Below are 19,944 nucleotides of genomic sequence, written 5' to 3'. Positions count from 1 at the left end.
CCGTAAACCAAAAAAACGCTTATCCGGACGACGGGATTTTTTGGGCGAAGGTTTACAACAACTGCCCCTGGGTCTCCTAGGATAAACTTTACAATTGATAAGTACGTCTGGCTTCACGCAAGGAACGTAAATATCCGTGAGAATTTTGACAGTATTCCCCATTTGCATAAAACTGAAAATGGCCCAATGACAATGTTTCGCAGTTTCTATAAAGTTACTACTATTTTTGAACCTCTTCAACAGTTCAAAATTTATTTGACCCTGTTTCGGTTTTCGTATTACAATAGGCGGTTGTAAAAATGCAGCGTTTGACAAACTTTGTGTACATTTCATGGTTGACTTGTTCTAGCCGCGATTAATAATTTTTCTTATATGCAAATTCTGGCCGAATTCCCACGCGCGGACGCTGAAGCTGTTTTTAGAACAGAGGGTATTTCCCTAGCATACCGAATGACGTAAGCGGTACAAGTCAGGGCATGTTTGTGAAGGGAATTTTTCTTTTTCTCTAAAATCCTTTCAATGACACAGGCCCAAAAAAATAGATTACCCTTAAGAGAAATACTTTGCAATAAATTTGTTTAGTAAAGACCAAAGGATTCGCAAATTAAAGATTTGATAGGTAGCTTACATAGCTTTAAAACATTACGTGACTTGCGCTCTAGCCGATCGAAAGTAAAACTTGTCATGTCAGCACATTCTTTTACACCAACGTAATGGTATTTATTCACAGATTCTGGCCCGCTAAATTATATTTCTCTTTGAAAGCGTGGAAATTTGGTATTTTCCATGGACTAAACGCTTCAAAATGGAATAGTTCACAATAAACAAACTTTATAAAGACAAAAATAGAGAAACTTTTTCCATTTGTTACTGATTTGTAGCTTCTAAACATTACGTGACTTCAAGCTCGACCGAGTGGAGGTCTGGGACAGGTCACCGACAAAACGAAAAAAAACAAGAAGCTCTTAGAGCTTAAAACTGCGCTGGTCACGTGACCACCCTAGGGGTAGCCATGGGGGGAGAATAAAAAATGCACCCCACCCCCTTATATTCCCTTTATCTGCGTTAAACAATGTTGCGACTGACAAGCAAAATGGTAAGAAAACACCTTGTGTGACATTTCATGGTTGACTAGTTCCATCCGCAATTAAATATTTTTCCTATATGCTAATGCTGGCCAAATTTAATTCCCACGATCCTGATCCGTAAACCAAAAAAACGCTTATCCGGACGACGGGATTTTTTGGGCGAAGGTTTACAACAACTGCCCCTGGGTCTCCGAGGATAAACTTTACAATTGATAAGTACGTCTGGCTTCACGCAAGGAACGTAAATATCAGTGAGAATTTTGACAGTATTCCCCATTTGCATAAAACTGAAAATGGCCCAATGACAATGTTTCGCAGTTTCTATAAAGTTACTACTATTTTTGAACCTCTTCAACAGTTCAAAATTTATTTGACCCTGTTTCGGTTTTCGTATTACAATAGCCGGTTGTAAAAATGCAGCGTTTGACAAACTTTGTGTACATTTCATGGTTGACTTGTTCTAGCCGCGATTAATAATTTTTCTTATATGCAAATTTTGGCCGAATTCCCACGTGCGGACGCTGAAGCTGTTTTTAGAACAGAGGGTATTTCCCTAGCATACCGAATGACGTAAGCGGTACAAGTCAGGGCATGTTTGTGAAGGGAATTTTTCTTTTTCTCTAAAATCCTTTCAATGACACAGGTCCAAAAAAAATAGATTACCCTTAAGAGAAATACTTTGCAATAAATTTGTTTAGTAAAGACCAAAGGATTCGCAAATTAAAGATTTGATAGGTAGCTTACATAGCTTTAAAACATTACGTGACTTGAGCTCTAGCCGATCGAAAGTAAAACTTGTCATGTCAGCACATTCTTTTACACCAACGTAATGGTATTTATTCACAGATTCTGGCCCGCTAAATTATATTTCTCTTTGAAAGCGTGGAAATTTGGTATTTTCCATGGACTAAACGCTTCAAAATGGAATAGTTCACAATAAACATACCTTATAAAGACAAAAATAGAGAAACTTTTTCCATTTGTTACTGATTTGTAGCTTCTAAACATTACGTGACTTCAAGCTCGACCGAGTGGAGGTCTGGGACAGGTCACCGACAAAACGAAAAAAAATAAACCCCGTGCAGAGCAAGAACTGCGCAGCGCAGTTAATAATAATAATAATAATAAACCCCGTGCAGAGCAAGAACTGCGCAGCGCAGTTAAAAAGCCATTTCAATGCTACTGCGCGCCCTGCAATTCAGTACTTGTAGTAAACAGCAAGACTTGAGTTGACCTACGTTGGTTGGCCAAACGGGGAAAACCCTGCGTTGACTTGCGTGCAAATTTGATCTTGACCGAATCGAACGCAAGTCATCGCAAGTCAAGGCAGGTTCATGCAAGTCCTGGCCAAAGAGAGACGCAAGTAGACGAAGGTTGAAAACTTGCGTCTCCGTTTGGCCAGGCCTTAAACTAGGTTTTCTTTTACTCGTGTAGCCCTCTGCATTTAAATGTTTGACTTTTTTGATTTTTCCTTGTTTGGAGTCTTCGATGTTCTACTACTCGCGGTCAAACGCACAGGCAGCTTTTCTTCCTATTTCGGGGAATTTCGTTCATCTTAAGTGTTAGTATGAGCAAGGATCGATAAAATAGTTGCTTCACCCAGGTGTATAAATTGGTATCGGCGGACTAATGCTGGGGAAATCCTGCTATGGACTAACATTCCATCCAGGAGGAGTAGAAATACGCCTAGTCGCTTCATGCTGCTGAAACCAGGATAAGCTCCGGCCTGTATACGTATGGACTACAAGGCTCGACGCAGACTTTTACTACTAACGTTAAGCCCTAATGCAAGTTGGTACAAGTAATCGCAAGTTAAACTTGCCTACAGACTTGCGTTGGCTGGCCGAACGGACTCTCAAGTTCACTCGAAAGTGCACGCAAGTTGTCAAAAAGCCATTTCAATGCTACTACGCGAGCTGCAAATCTCTATTTGAAGAAAAAAAGCAAGACTTGCGATGGGTGGCCAAACGGTGAAAAAACTTGTGTTGACTTGAGTGCAAATTTGATCTCGACCAAAGTGAACGCAAGCTATCGCAAGTCAACGCAAGTGCACGCAATTCCTAGCGAAACGAAGACGCAAGTGAATGCAAGTTGAAAACTTGCGTCTACTTGCACTACCGTTTGACCAGGACTTTAAAAGGAAAACGGAATGCTTTGTAAGCTGCTTTGTAAAGTAGATTTTCGAATTTCATTACTAATGTTTGTAGTTCGAAAATTAAAGCGCGCGCATTCACACAGCGTATTCTAATGTCGACGTCTATATTTGATTACATTTGTGATGTAATAAAATCATTCATCGTATTTCTTTACAAAGTTGTTGTCAGCTGTTAAGAAGCTCAAAGATGGGAGGCTGTTTTTCTGGTTGTACGGAAAGCGACGATAGCGCATCCTCGTCAGGACGAGAGAAGAATGCCAAAGGAAAGCGAAGATTCAAACTAACAAGAAGAAAGAACGCCAAGGCTTCTCGGAAAAACTCTCCATCGTCAACACCGAGAGATAAACTCTCTGTTACTTCAGTAGAGTCATCCAATGAAGCCGGTACTGTTGGTACAAAGAGCGGGTGGTTGAGTGAAGGACGTCAATCAATTGAAGATTTAGCAGTCATTGGCCGTGCCCTTCCGATTCAAGAAAAACCAGAAAGTCCTGAGATCGAACCCGGCGCGTCAAATGCGAGGATTATCGTTGTGCAGCCATTTGTGACGAGCGAGAATTCTTCAATGGAAACTTTTCTCGGAGAAGGCATAAAAAGGCCTATCACCGGTAGCGAATCAAACGCGTCCTTGTCGTCTCCCTCTCCACTTGAAGAACCCAAATGCGACGACGATCTCGAGGAGATACGTCTCAAGATACGTCTTGATATGGCCGTTAATAACATGGAAATCAACAAGCTGATAGCCAATGTGGATCGCACTTTAGACAGAGCAGCACGAACTCCGGAGCTAGGATTTCGACGCATGCGTGCTGCTGAGGAGGCACGGCGAGTTTCATGGAACATTCAGGAAGAGACTGGTACGGCATCTAGTGACGAAGAAGAGACTGGGGATGAAGACGACGAGGAAAGTGACGAAGGGGGTGGTACTCCTCCCCCACCCATCCCTAGAGTCTGTTGGCAATAAGAGTGTACTGAAGAGGGGGAGGGGAAAAAAATAATTCCCATTTCTGTTCCCTAATTTTACCCAAATCCCATTCCCAGGTCTATTGTTCCGCCCCGAGCTCTTACCCCTATCCTTTCCAGTCCCGGTGCCCCAACCCCCATTTTCCCAATGAACATTTGCCCCCCGAATCCAAATTCCCCTTTCCTCTTCAGGCCTCTCTAGTAAGCCAACAGATTCTAGAGATGGGTAGCTGAAGCTGTGGAATCGCGACTTACTGAAATTCTGTCTCGCGGTCGGCTCGCCTACTCCTCTCTCACAGACAAGATGTGATACATAAAGGACTCACGATGCACTACTTTTAGGGATGCAAATGACAATTTAAAAAAGTATGATCAGTTTGACATAGCTTGCTTCTCACACGACACGCGAAAAAGTCACAAACAGGCACATTTCGGAACATTTCCTTTTTTTTTCATTTTGTATGGATTGTCATCTTTGATACAAATTAGTTCATTTTAAAGTTCGTTTTGAAATTCCGGACCTTGCACTGGCTCTAAAACGTACTTGTACTTGACTGTAATTACAGCTAATTCTGAAAACGAAGAATAAAATTGGAACAATTTGATGTATACTGATACCAGAGGAGTTGTGTTTGTTTGGGCATCGAGATTAACGGATCGGACCCCAGCTTGGGTTTTAAATCAGCAGAACGAACTACTGACTATAAACTGCGGTTCTGAGGGATGAAGGGAGGGAGCTTGGGGGGGGAGGGGGGGGTTGGTGTGTGCGCATGATCACATGTTAATGTAAACAGGGTGATAGGTAAAGGAATCATGATTTGAGCAAAATAAAAACTAACCAAAAAAGAAACTACAAAACAAAAACAAAAACACTCGTTACGCGTGAAAACAGCTAAAATCTGTTTGTGATCCGTGAATTGCCAGTTTAGTATAACGTGTGACCTGCTTTTTTCGAAGCTAAAATTCGTGAAACCGGCTAAAAACGTTTGTGAAAACTCAAAATTTACTTACCCACTCATAAATCATTTAACTATACCTGTAGTAAACTAAAATCAACAAACGACACGAATCATAAAGACAAAGGTTGACCGTGTATGGAGGAGGCGTTCTTTCATTTAGCTTTACAGAATGAGAGAAGCTTATTTGGGACTTCAACTATGAAATGGGTCAAATCATAGTTAATATAGGGAAATGGTTTGAAAGCCCGGAAAACATCAAAGGAGCAAACAAAGAGGCCAAGATTAATGTTGGAAGGTCCACGACCCTGCACATCTTTTGTTTTGCGCTCATACACTATGCATGAATTACGTAATCGCAATGTTTTTATTGGTAAGTTGCATGAACTCACGTAACCAACTATTGTATTTTGTCAGATTTTGTGCAGGGTCAACCCCCAAAATAGCGAACAAAAACATACAACAAAGAACTTTGTCGGGATTCCTAACCATTTCCCTCTATTAGGTAAGGTCAAATATCAAATGGGAATGGGTTACGACTTTCTAGACGCTCACAGTCGCTTGCACTGTGCAGTTGGCCGTAGAAACTGGTGACGAATCTTGTCACGTGATCCTAATTTATGTGCATATTGATCGTTGGCGCCAAATTTTGTACTTTGTCATTTGCTCGGAAGCGGCCATGTTGGATGTGTAAAAACACTCTTGGCAAATGTCTACGTATGGCATTACCGAACCAAATTGGAGTTCATTTTAACTAAAAAAACGCTGTTTACTATGGATGGGACTGTAAAAAGCCCTCGACCTATACCTAACATCGTCAGCGAGGCAACGTTTAGCCACCGAAAACCGAAGAAACCCAGCCAAAGGAAGGTGGTCGAGGAAGATTGTTTACCTCCGCGAGCTCCGGTGAAATCTGCGCCACCAATAAGCAGAGTGTTCAAACATACAAGAAGGAATTCGGTTGGAGCATTGCAAGTCAGTTTTCGAGCTAACGGGAGTAGTATCCTTTTGAAAAGAAATGTTTTGTGTACAGTACACGAGAAACGCGTACGACTTGACCTTTGCTTTTCACAGTGTTTGAAATTATGGGTGTGTTGTGTCGAGTTTGTGTAGAATGCAGTCTACACAACCTTCAAGTTCCTAAACAACTCGTCGCTTTTTAAATAATTTCTTATGTGCTTCTATTTTTGTTATTTGTGCAACTAAATAGGTACGACCCATAGCTAAATTACAAATGACAAGCTTTATTACATTTCAAATGTTTTATAAACTTGACAGTCTGACGCTCGAATAACTTTTAAGCGTAACTTTACGACAATTGTTGACTGCCAGTAAGTTAAACTCTTACTTCATTTTGTGTTAGGCCCGGGTCGCACTAGAGCGAATTTTGTTTGTTTAAGTCATAAATATGTCAACACGTAGCGTAAAATAAGTGCGACCCCCAATTTTAAAATCTGGCCAAATTTTTGCGGATCGCCAAATATACGCCAATCTTCAAAGAAGCCGAAGTCCTGCCTCGGAGGCTTCCAAATTTTGGCAAAACAAACAATTTTTGGTTTTTTTAACCATTAAACTGTCATATTACGCAAAACATGTTTGGATAAAATTACAGCATGTTCGTTCGTCGCTACTAGTTTGGCAAGCGCAAATTATAGCGGGGCAAAATAACTTTTTACCTGGTCCATCACCCGGTCCATCTGTCTCTTTCTACAGTTATGCACCTATCAATGTTAAGCCCGAGGGAGGGGGGGGGGGTCGGGCAAGGGGTGGGAATTTTGACATTTTCTATAAAAAAATGTCAAATTCCCCACCCCTGGGACAAAATAATGAAATGAAAATGAAAAGGTGGTCAGATGTCCTTCAAACCTTCTATAAATGACCAAAATCCCTACCCTGGGGCCATCACGTACGATCAAAATCCCTACCCTGGGGACCTACCTCACGATCAAATTCCCGTGGTTAGCCCGACCCCCCCCCCTCGGGCTTAACATTGATAGGTGCATTATTTAACGTTAAATGAGGAATGTGAAGTGTATTTCAAAGCATGACTCTACCGGATGAGGTAGAGTCCATGACCAAGGGCTGTTTCGTAAACGACCTCTATTCAAGCGAATTCTACGTCTTCTAAAAGCAGAAGCTACCGGTAGAAAAGCCTGCTGATAGTGCACTAAAAATACTAAAAATGCTATGTTGTTTTGTTGAGAAAGAAACACAAGATTCAACAGAAACCCGAAAGCCGTGAAAATAATCATATTTTGTGTCGTGTGACGACCGCTAATTAGATGGGTTTGTGATTGACGTATGTGACAATCAACAAAGTTTTGGTTAAAACATTTAGGTTTGATGCGACCTCCGTCAAAATTTGGAACTTGCAAAATTTTGGCCATTTTTTTCCTCACCAAAAATTGGAAAAGATTTGATTTCGCTCTAGTGCGACCCGGGCCTTAGATAGGAAAACGGGGCACAAAATTATAACCATGTTATTATCTACTCAAACCTCTGACACTTGGTCACGCAACTCGCATGGATTTACATGAACCCTTGACAAGTTAATTTAGAAATTAAAAGTCCCCATTACAACGAGAAATCAAGAGATCTCTATTTTGACCAGGTACGTGGTGTTTTTATTACAAATGTCAATGTTTCTTTAATTTGGTGTATACACTTAATGAGGTTATTGTCTGTTTATTCTGCAGTGTTTTGAGGTCGTCAGCAGACTTGGAGCAGGTTCATTTGGAGAAGTATAATTATAGCATTACTCAAAATATGGCCCGTCAGCATTATATTGTAACTGCTTTCCCTGCTGAGAACCTTTCCTTTTCTTCCATTAGAATAATGTTTGGGTCTGCCTGGGGAATGTTTAATGGCTCAGACTACTACTAGTAATACGTGACTCGCAGGGCATCGCGAAGCTCTGGGTTATTGTTGCCTAGTAACGGACAAAATACAGCAGACAATACAAACAGAAACTGAACAACAACGAACTGCACGAGTACAGAGACTTCGACAAAATACCGCGGACAGAATACAAACAGAAACTGAACAACAATGAACTGCACGATTACAGAGACCAAGACCACACACCAAGCTCACAAATAAATAAATAAATATATATATATGACCGTAAACTCCACATGAGATTTCATCCCACCTGAGCCCTTTGAGGGACAAAATTATACACCCCGCTAGGCTCGGCTTTTGGCCTCGCTTCGCGAGGAATAAAAGTTGCTTAACAAAACAGGAAATGGAGTTAAGAACCAATACTAACAGATCATTACATGATTAGACATTATTTGTAAAAATAAAATGTAAATGTATGTTGTTTATAGTGGTCATGCACTTAGCATCGAGATAGCTAGTTTACAGGCATGCCACTGAAACAGAGGAAACAAATATTTTAAATGAACATAAATTGGTTAAAAATCCCAACTGGCAGGAGGCAGACCAGTTGGCTATTTACAAAGCGTGACCAAGGATTTGAACTTGGGACTACCGAGAAACAAGTCCAGCTAATGGCAGGGGCAGGTCTTGAACCGGGGACCTCCAGATTACAACACCAGTGCGCTAAACCATTTGGCCATGCTTGCCTCCTAAATGTTTGCCTTAATACATTTGAGTTGTGTTTAATTTGCAAGGTGTTTAAAGTGAAGAGCAAGGAGGATGGGTGTCTATATGCAGTAAAAAAGTCCAGAGATAAGTTCCGTGGAGATGCTGACAGGTAAAAAGGCTTTTAAGTTTATGGTGATTTTAAAAATAATGTTCACATTCTAGTGCATTGATTTCTCTGTAACCTTGTCTGTCATATAAATCCCTGTAGGAAATATAAACTTGAGGAGGTCAACAAGCATGAGCTTCTGAAGTGCCATCGTAACTGTGTTAGATTTGTCAAGGCATGGGAAGAAAGGTTAGTGAAATATCAAGTTTTCCAGTTAGGCTTTTAGCCAGGAATTCAATAGTGGGCATCCAAGAATTTCTATAAGGTCTGACGCCCGCAGATGTTCTTTGGGCTTGTGACGAGGAAAGGTTGTGTGACAAGCCAAAACAACCTGTGTTATGCTGTAGAAGACCTTTCTAGGAGGGTCTGAAGACATAATTTTAACATGTATTAAAGGAGTATTTCTGCAGTTTTGAGTGCAAATGTATTTGAATATTTCTGAATTTGCTAAAAAATAACTCTTTTCTCAATTACAGGCAACATCTTTATATCCAAACAGAGTTATGTGAGATGAGGTAGGTGGAATAAAAAATTATTATTGTGTATAATAATGAATTAGATCAAGGTATCATTGCTTGCAGTTAAAATTTACCCATATTATTGTATGATTTATACATACTAGTTATGCAACGCTTTCGGTGGTGTACTATGGAATATGTATTTTCTCGGTTACAACGAGCCTTTAGGCGAGTGTGATACGAGAAATACAGTGACAAGTGGGATATTCCATAGTATACCATGAGAAAGTGTGTGTACTATTTTATACCTCCATAGAAAATACGCTCACTAATACGCTCGCAGCGCACGATGGGAAGGTTGGGTTGAATACCGTCGAATAAACAACGGCTTTCCTGTATTCTGATTGGCTGTATTTTCTATGGCATGGTATAAAACATTATATGTTTGTCTTTTAGCCTCAAAGACTACTTGGAGAAAAGTGATTCAACAAGTGAATCTGTGGTGTGGGAATTTCTTGTGGACTTAACTTTGGTCAGTACTTTTAATATGCTGTATGAATGCTAGTCTGAAGTCTAAAAAAGACAGGGTTAAATAATTTTGTAATTTTATAATTTTCTACATTACAATTTTTATTTATTCAGCGACATAATGCCATGTATTAAACCATCTAAAATTCAGTTATTGTTAGTATAGTTTACTGTTTAATTGGGAAGACTGAAACATGCGTAAGCTCTCTAGTTTCTTCAGTCTCCTCGCCACTTTTTTCTTGCAACTTATTGAAATCATTTTATTGCATGCTTTCTTTGTAATTTCTTTGTGTGGCAAATAAAATAATCTAAATCATAATAAAAAACAAATTATTAAAAACAACTTTTTTTATTTTGGTAGGGATTGAAACATCTTCATGACAATGATATGATTCATATGGATATTAAACCAGCAAACATTTTTATTGGTCTTGATGGATTGTGTAAAATAGGAGATTTTGGTTTGGTGTTGGAATTGTCAAAAGTAAGTATTGCAAAGTTGTTTACATTATGTCATTTTTAATGTTTTTGTTGTTTACAGCAATTCTTAACTGAAAAGCTTTAACTATATAATAATATGCTGTGTTTTTAATACTACTACATTTTGTATTTTAACACCATATTTTTATAGATTTCAGCAATTTTGTTAGAATACCTTTTTTTTCTTTAGTCCAATACGATAACTGGAATGTGCTTTTAAATCTATTGTAAATAATTAAATAAAGTGTTACTGAGAAGAGGTAATTACTCCAGTTATATTTTTACAGTACAAGTATTGTTTTGACCATGAAGATTAGTAAGAACATTACCATAAACCAATCTTTTCCTAAATTTTTCGAAAGTGTGATACTACTCAAGCTCTGGAAGGAGACCCTAAATACCTTGCACCAGAGTTAATGCAAGGCCGTTTTACTAAGAGTGCTGATATATTCAGGTAGGTTGATTCCTTTGCCAGAATAATTGACATCTTTTCAACTTGCGTAAGTTAAATCTTCAGACAAAAACTGCTCAAATTACCTACATGTATAATGTATAATTATACATGCATGCACAGTCAACTCGCGTTATAGTGGACATGCTCGGGGCGTCGTTTCGTGTCGGATATAGCAAGAGTCCATTTCCGGTCAAACCTTTTTCACCAGGGATTTGGATTTTGACCATAATAGCGAGTGTCCACAATAGTGGGGTGTCCCCAAGGCCAGAGTTGACTGTATTAAATTGTAACATGCTGGTGGCTAGTTTCAAGGGTAATCAATATCATGTACAGTATTGGATGTGTGAGTTGGGCAATCATTAAACATTACTTGACCTTAATAGTTCTGAAGGTGTGTTCTTAAAATGCTGGTTAAGTCTTTGGTATTGCTTTTTTATGGGTTATGCTAAAGGCGTGGCTCAATAACTTACTCATGAATGTTACGATGGCTTGTTTACAAATCTGCTGATTAAAAAAAAAACCATTCATTTCAAGAAACAAGTTTAAAATTCCTCTTGGTTCTTTAGGTGAAACATAATCAATGGTCAAACATGTTGTATTGAGGTGTATGTTTTATTTTATTTTCATTAGCTTAGGAATAACTTTGTTAGAGTTGGCCAGTGATCTTGAGTTGCCCAGAGGTGGATACACTTGGCACCAACTCAGGAATGGACAGGTTCCTGACATGTTCACACAAGGTTTGTTAAGCTGCATTCACATTAGGCCGAAACATGATTAGTCTCATTACGAATTAAACATGTTTCGTTGTGAAAAGTGTTCACATCAGGAAGTGGATTGCGCCAATCATGATTGAAACATGATAAGTCTGATCAGACTAAACAAGTTAAAAATGGCGGACAAGCGTTCAGGAGGCTAGTGCCCAAAAGCTTCAAATTTGGGCCTTCTATGTGATCAAATGTTTATTTAAAATATGGGTTAATAAAGCAATACAATATGAATTATCGGTGCTGGATAGAAAGCAGAATATTTGGCAGAATATCGCCAGGAAAGTTTATGGCGGTGGCCCAAGCGCGCAGCATTGCAGAATTGCAATGCAAAAACAAACTTCACAAAATAAAAATCTTCTCTTACTGACTGATAGCGCAAATTCTGACAATACTGTCTTCTTGCTAAACGCTTGAAAGCCCTGCTTCAATCGAAAGGCTTGAAAATAGACAGAAAGACAAAGTTTTAACGGAAACTTTATTGTAATTTCGAGCTATATTTTTACAGTTAAAGTGTAAAGATTTATGCAAGAACCGTGAAACCGCATAAATTACACACCAGGCATGAAATGTGTTTGAAACTGACACCTTATGTGAACAATGCAATAACAAGCATGTTTATTCTAAACATGTTTCGGGTTAAATGTGACGCAGCTTCCTTTCCTTCCAAGCATTCCTGGCATTTATTTTTAAGTTTTTAGAGATTTGTTTGAAACAAGTGTATACTGGACATTCGCTGCAACAATTTTTTGCAGATTTTTTATTGTACTATGCTTTAACCCACTGCCTTGTGTATTCGTATTGGGGATGGGTGCCTGGGATTCCCGGGGACTTCCACTGAGGTCGCCCCCCCCCCCCCCCCACCCTCTCTACATAAACAAACAAACAGCCATGAGCCCCCAAAAACAAAACAGCCATGAGCCCCCAGTGGAAAAGAAGTGAGAGGGAGGGTGGGAGGGGAAGAACTCGCTAAACATTCCTGAAAACCTACATGTGTACCATGGTACGAGCACCTGACACCATGCTGCAATGTACAGGAGCTTAGATTACTGAGCCTGACAAGAGCTAGCAACCGCTGATCACTGAGACAGCAGACTACACACTTGTTGTTGGTTAACTTGCATTTAACCTCATCAGAATTAAGTTCTCTTAATGAAATTAATACTGCTGATAATTTTCACTGTAGGTATATCCCCTGAACTTAGAAGACTAATTTCCTGGATGATGGACCCATTACCACAACAAAGGTTTGTTTTTCCAATTTCAGTGCTTAACTGCATGTTCAGCAATGCGCAGTTTTTTGGGCAACAGATTGTGTGTTTTTTGCATTTTCATGTATCGATCAGTACTAGTTGCCAGCAAGTTTAATCTTGTCACATTTGCGTTCCTTCATTTTGTTGTCTCTTTGCTATATATTTCTGTTTGTTTATTTTTCAGACCAACAGTGGATGAAATATTAGCAGAACCAGCAGTATGCCAAGTAAGGAATAATTTTTATAATAAAATATATAAATGTACAAAGTCATTTGCATGTTAATATTGGACTTTTTCAAACTATTGAATTATAAGCAGCACAGTTACATATGTAAAACTAAGGAACTGTATTTTTTAGGCATGGAAGAGGAGGCGAAGATTTTACATGTATGGCTGGATGGTAAGTGTTAATATACTCCTCTTTTATATACTGTATACTTCTCTATAAGTTGTGGTTTGAATTTATCTTTGGTTCAAAATGTTTCATATCAGTTTGATTTTTGTCCACCTCAAGTATAATGAATCTGAGACAATAAAATATAAAAATCAATGAAACTGTTTGAAAAATTTAAATGAAAGTTAAGTTTAAAAAAAGCAAAGCAGTTATAGCTGGACTGTCTGTAAGATTTTAGTCTTTACTTTATTATAAAAAATATGATGTAATGTGATAAATGAAAATTTTTATATAATTTTATATTATCAGAAACCTATTAGGGGTCTACACAACCCCTTATCAGGAATGTAGCTAAGGCTGGTTCATCAACAAGCCCACCTGGCTTTTCTGGTGTTCGCAGCCCTAAAAGCTTTGTTCTCATGTGAAATTTCAGCCGGATTTTAGTTCTCTTAGGTAAAGTCTGTCTCCGAGCCATGAGGCCCATACAGCCGGAGCTTATCCCAGTTTCTGTAGCATTAAACGACTAGGAGTATTGCTACTCCCCCCTGGATGGGATGCTAGTCCATCGCAGGGTTACCCCCCAGCAGTAAATTCGCCAGTACCCATTTATACACCTGGGTAGAGAGAGGCACTGTGAGAGCAAAGTGTCTTGCCCAAGAACACAACGCAGCGCCCCGGCCAGGCCTCGAACCCGGGCCGTACGACTCGGAGTCAAGCGCGTTAACCATTAGGCCACCGCGCCTCCCACTTTAGTTCTCTTGCAGCCGGTGAAATAAGTAGGCAGCCGGCCCTTAGCGAAAACCCTAGCTTATGGGTTTCTGATATCATTCACCATGTAAATATTTCTTTATTTTCTCCTGTTTAGAAGCAATCAATATTCAGAATATATTCAGTACTCTGTGCTATTTTAGTATGGCTGTGGATGGTTGTCCTGTGGCCTTTCCGTCCATTTGGAGGTAAGAAGAATTCTTTATTTATTTATTTGCAAAAGAAACATGCCCAGAAGCATACGTCTGGACTTACAATTATTTTCTTATTAATATTAACTTACTACAATAAGACCTAACTAACTTAGTTTGAGTCGTGGTTATCTGAGTAGACAAATTATTATATAATTTTGAAATGTTTGTTTGTTTTATAACTATTATGTGTTACCCTCATTTAAAAGTTAGATTAATTGATCCTTGTTGATTGATTGATTGATTGATTGAATTTTGGTGTAAGCTGGAAAGAGAAATGTAGGGTACAGCTGTAGGGGTGTCATATTGGTTTCAATTATTTTCTTGTGAAGAATTTAATTGTATACTGTATTTGGTCAAAATTGTTTACATGACTTTGCAAAATAGTTGTCAAATATCCTTTGTAAGTATTTTCTTTATTTTTAGAATCATGGATGTGGAGCAAATCCTTAACAAAACCAGACACATCATTTCATGAGGATGTGAGTTTTTCTTCTGATGGTAAGAAAGGTTCTTTGTCACAACTAAGATCATACCATTTCTTGCAAAATTTAACCAGCAACTTGTACTTTTCAGGCTGACTGATAATATATAACTGATAATTCGTAACAGTTCAAGCTAAACATCATCAAGGGTTCCAGGGGTTTCAAAATGTTTTGAAGTAGGCGTCTGCAACTGGAATATTAGGCAGCTGTGACGACGCCAAGCTTGTTTGTCATGAGCTGATTGCTATGACCAGAGTAACCGGCAACAGGTTATCGAGTAGTGGATATATTTCAGAAAATCAGAAAAAAACTGAGGGGAAATATCTGCACCCCTGGGCTAGCCTGCGAGCAGGCTCTCTATTCGGGGGCAACGTGAATTGAACTCTTGGAGACCGCCAAAGGCGCGATCCCACAAGTGCCAAAGGTGCAAGTGCGTGGACGGTGATCGCGGGCTCGCTTCGCTCACCCAGTGCCTCATTTCGCTTGCCCACACACACGCTTCAGTGCTCTCAACAAGTTCAATTCGCATTGCCCCCGAATAGGGAGCCTACTCGCAGGCTACCCCTGGGCTTGCTGCACACAGTTACATGTACTCTGTTCCATCCTAGTACAAAGTGTATTTGTATGTGCTATGTTTGTGCTAGTAACTGTTATTTTCACTATTTTCTCCTACAGAATCCTGCAATAATTCCATGTATGACAGCGGTAGCACTCCCAACTGTAGCATATCATTTGAAGAAATGCTGACACATTCTATTCCCAAGCCCCCGTGGCATGGGTATGTACACAAATTAGACCATTTTTGAACTGTGTGTAGTTTTGAATACTTTGACAATGTAACACATGTACAAAGTTCTGTCATTATGATTTAAAGGTAACTTTTGATGCTGTAATATAATTGATTCATCTGATATATTTTATCTAGTTTCATGTTTCATTTTTGCTTTTTATTTTGCATTTTTTTTTAAAACTTTAAGGATTATCATTCATTTCCTACTTGAATCAAGAGTTCAAACACTGACTTACCCACTGCAAAGAGTAAACCATTAAATGGAACTGAGCATCACTTGCACACCCACTCTTGCTTCAAGATCAATACACAGTCACAGTGATCAGCTGGGAGCAGAAACCCATAAGGGTTGAAACGTGTAACTCCCTATGAGTCGCATTGTACAAAGTGTTTGCACATTCGTTTACACTAAATACCATATTTGGAAAATCATGAGAAACATTTAACCAATAAAAACTACTATATTTGGATTAAATTCACAACGCTCGCTAGCGCTCGATGGCGTAATCTTGTTTTTGAACAAGCTTGGTTGAATAAAGTTAAATTTGGTTAAATTCTCCTGTTTTATCTTCTTAAAGTAGTCTGGAGAACTTCTCTTCGATACACTCATAGTATTTCTTTAGTTTCTGTAAGAAATTTACGGCGTTTAGGTCGAAATTCAAGCAACGTACCGCAAAACAAAAATTATGTTGACTTGTGTGTGTCATTACGTGTATAAAGCATTTGCGTACAAATTCTTCGTGTTTCCAAAATAATATGGTACTTAGCAAAATGAATATCCAAATGCTTTGCGTGCACGTTACACGTTTCAACCCTTATGGGTTTCTGCTGGGAGTTAAAGACTTTGTTACTTTCAGCTGTGATTCTAACACTCATAATATTAATTTTTTCTTTCCAGTGATGGTTACTGCAGTTCACCTGTTCACCTAACACCTTGTAGCCACACAGATCAACTAAACACATCTTCTCAAATGTATCCAGAGAAAGGGAGGTGAGTACACTTCATAAACAAAAATAACTTTATACAAACCGGTAACATGTGCAGGCAATACTATATTATAATAAGCGACCTTTTGATTGGACTACGAGTACAAGATTGAGTAAGAGTACAATTTTTCCAACCAAATTTTTCTGCCTCCTATAATCACTAAACACATCAATCTTATCCCTAACATTTATTTATGTGTTAGTCAGCAACAGGAAAGAGTTATAGTTCAGGGGATACAATTGTCTCAAAATTCCAAAGTCGTACTTGTACTTGATCCCGTACTCATAGTCAAATCTAAAGGTTGCTATTATATATATCTCTTTTTCCTTCCAGAATTACACCACCTTTTCATACAAGCAGTCCAGAACATCAGAGATATACTCCTCCATCAGAAAGGAGGCGAGGGCCGCTATTTGATGAAGAAGGATTTGTTTCCAAAAATGTAGTTGGCCCTAGAAATCTACTTGAGGTAAATGTGTTTCATGATGGATGCCTGATAGTTCCTCCAGACACCTATTTCTGAATGGTGTTTTTTGTTTCTCTTTGTCCAGTTGGTAGAAAAAAAAAAACAGCTCTTACAAAAAAAGTAGTAAAGTAGTAGAACTATGGTGTTGTGACAATTTTAAATGAAAAAAAAAATTAAAACAAATTGCTTTGAGTCCCTAATTTTTCTAGTTAGTGTATAGCAAGGTTGCAATTTTTTTTGTCAAAACTTGTTATAATTTGACCATAAACATTCATGTGAAATTTCCATATTTTTTTGTATCAGCAATGAAACTTGTCTCTCAAACAGTTACATTATTTTTAAATACTTACAATTTGGTTTTAATGGTCCAATTTCAGGTGTTTGAAGATGCAGCAAATAGCCCTGAATGGTATTAAGTGTTCTGCAGATAATCTGTTGTCATGGTAATTAATTTTATGAACACTGTACATTGTGGAACAAGCTTGACGTGAAGATTTACACTTGTACCTGGCAAACAACAGATACTTGCTCCACGACGTGAACCCAACAAAGACCTTGAACACACCAGACTCATTCTGGAGCTGTGAAGTATCTGCTGTTCGTTTGAACTACCTGTAGTCTACACTATCGATGTTTTTTGAACAATTATTATTAATTTTAGGTATACTTGGATCAAGCTTCGACACTAAGATAAAATACTTGCAAGGACATTGGTGTCAACAAAACATGTTGCATCCCTTTTGCTTTATGTGTCAAAGATTTTCAAACTCATCAGCATGTGTAAACAAAACTTTGACACTGTAAACTGGTCATTCAGAATAAGACAAGGTTCCACTGGCTATTGTAAAAAGGAAAATTATATACACAGGTAACACAGCTTTTAATTGAGGATGTACACAGTCTCCTTGCTTGCTGCAGATAAAAATGGTTGACTGAGAAAAATATCTTGCTTTCCCCCTCTTTAATACAGAGTGGGTAAGAATGTGATGAGTTGAAAATGAACTCAGGTTACATGTTAGGGTGTGGTTAATGTATTCTGTAGAGCAAAGACTCCTGTTTTGGACTTTTTGTCCCAATAATTGGTGTCCATCATTGAAGGGTCACAGCAAAAAAAAAGGTGTATTAATTAAGGAAACAAGCAACATTTTTAGCAGTTCCTTGTAAAAACACGTCTCAAGAAGAGATTGTTATTCTTACCGAAACTAGCCCAAACTCCAAAAGGGCATGCACCATAATTTTTGGGGACGAGATTCTGAATGGAAATGGGACGCGTTCCTCCAACAACATGGTTTAAATTAAAACGGATGAAAATTCCAGTTGCACAATTTTAATTAAGTGTACCTTTGTGTAGATGATGTCAATCAAGGATGTCTTGTACAACAGAAGGATTTGTAAATATAATGTTAATTCCTTGGTAAAATGTTTGTGTTCTGATGCAAAACCATCATGAATGTCTTTTAATTTGTTGATTGTTGTCAAAAAACAACATGCATTGAATTTGCCCATAAAAGACTGAGAAGATTGATATTTCAAAAACAAGTAGAGTGCGTGATCAACTTCAAGATCAAGGTTTAGTTTGCAAGTTTTAGTAGGTGCCCACTTAGCCAAGCAGATTGTAAGCCAGCCTAAACCTGTTGCCACCTCACAGGAGAGTATTGTCCCATGTGTACCGTATTTACTCGATTAAGCGCTGCCCCCGAAAAAGTGCCGCCCTTGAATAAGCGCCGCATTTAGGACAAAAAAGTTCATAAGCACCACCCCGGAATAAGCACCTCAGTCCCGATGCTGCACTTATTCCAGAAATTCCGTTAAACCAAAAACAGCACTACAAAGCAACTCTAAAACAAACTTGGACATTTCTTTCCATCAAAAGCGATGTTTTGCAGTTCAAAGTGATTGTTTTACTGCTCGCCCATTAGGCCTCAAACTTTGCAAGGACAGCTAGCACCACCTCTCTCTTTAGAAAGAGATGAATACCGACAATCAAAAGACGCTATTTTAAATTGCTGTAAAAGATAACATTCTTTGTGGGTCCAAATTTTAAATAAGCGCCGCCCTCGAATAAGCGCTGCACTTGAGGAGGAAAAATATTTGAGAAATACGGTATGTTTTTTTTTTTTACTAAAATTTAATAAACTTCGCAAAAGTAAAAGTTTTCAGGGTAGTCTACACTCGATTATTATTTTTTTTTTGTGTAGGTGTGCAGTTTGATGCAATGCACACAGAACAAGTGAAATCCCCAACAGTTGATTGTAAGTTATTTCCATTGATCTTAAATTTTAAATTTTGCCACACTGTGTTGGATTGTGAAGCATTGCTGTAAACACGTACCTTCTTAGAAGTATAAAGAATGTTCATGTGTTAAAAGTGCCGTTTGCAAACAATATATGTTAAACTACCAAGTGTATAGTAACTGGATAAAGATAGTAATGAAGTAAATATGTACATATACCATTGTGTCTGGAAATTTCTTTTCACTTTTTTTTTAATGTAATCTAGGGGAGTCCCCTTCCACCCCAGTTTAACTTCACACTACAGCGACTGGAGATCAGTGCCAGCCTTACCTTTTGTTTTAACTTGAAAACAAAATGAGGTACAAAAATTTTCCCACAAAAAGGTTTTGGAAACATCAACGGCAACAGTGGCATTGTGCTGTTTGTACAAGGCATTGTTCTTTGCACATCCTCCAACAAACCAATAAAGAGGGGCCTGAAGGGGTAAAATGGGAACTGGGATTTGGGCAAAATGGATTTGGGTCACTGGGACTGGGAGTCACAAACAACTAAACAATAGAACTGGGGTTTGGAAAATCGGGAAAACAATAAGCTGTAGCCTGTGTAGCAGCACCTGTGTAGTTTTGGGCGCGTATTTTGAAAACTCGAAAGGTGAGAGACACCCGCGCGAGGAAAATTGGCTGGGAAATGGGATTTGGGCAAAAATTGGGCTAGGAAATGGGATTTTATACCCCACCTCACCCCTCAACTCCCCCCCCACCCCCACTCCATTTAGGACCTTTCCGGACCTTTCAGGACCCTCAATAAAAATTATAG

At 38.7% G+C, this 19,944-nt stretch overlaps 1 protein-coding gene across 1 annotated transcript; it reads left to right on the top strand.

Moving 5' to 3' along the window:
- Window positions 1-5,385: 5,385 nt before the first annotated feature.
- LOC144650542 (membrane-associated tyrosine- and threonine-specific cdc2-inhibitory kinase-like) lies at window positions 5,386-19,328 on the top strand. Its single transcript, XM_078510236.1, has 20 exons — window positions 5,386-6,159; window positions 7,718-7,770; window positions 7,856-7,900; window positions 8,795-8,877; window positions 8,977-9,063; window positions 9,351-9,389; window positions 9,789-9,864; window positions 10,222-10,344; window positions 10,703-10,794; window positions 11,425-11,531; window positions 12,745-12,805; window positions 12,996-13,038; window positions 13,171-13,212; window positions 14,072-14,162; window positions 14,592-14,666; window positions 15,326-15,428; window positions 16,339-16,431; window positions 16,762-16,897; window positions 17,272-17,303; window positions 19,093-19,328. Exons 1-20 carry the CDS (start codon window positions 5,934-5,936, stop codon window positions 19,103-19,105), a joined length of 1,620 nt encoding a protein of 539 aa, XP_078366362.1. The 5' UTR covers window positions 5,386-5,933; the 3' UTR covers window positions 19,106-19,328.
- The last annotated feature ends 616 nt before the right edge of the window (window positions 19,329-19,944 follow it).

The sequence above is a fragment of the Oculina patagonica genome, chromosome 4 (assembly GCF_052425735.1).
Source record: "Oculina patagonica isolate OP01 chromosome 4, crgOcupat, whole genome shotgun sequence".
Lineage (NCBI taxonomy): Eukaryota > Metazoa > Cnidaria > Anthozoa > Scleractinia > Oculinidae > Oculina > Oculina patagonica.
The sequence above is the reverse complement of the archived record's forward strand: the minus strand, read 5'-3'. Positions and strand labels throughout refer to the sequence as shown.

Coding starts and splice junctions, on each gene's coding strand:
- LOC144650542 (XM_078510236.1), top strand. CDS start 5,934: ATGGATGGGACTGTAAAAAGCCCTCGACCTATACCTAACATCGTCAGC. Junction 13,039..13,170: donor CAGAACCAGCAGTATGCCAA/GTAAGGAATAAT, acceptor TGTATTTTTTAG/GCATGGAAGAGGAGGCGAAG. Junction 16,432..16,761: donor ATGTATCCAGAGAAAGGGAG/GTGAGTACACTT, acceptor TTTTCCTTCCAG/AATTACACCACCTTTTCATA.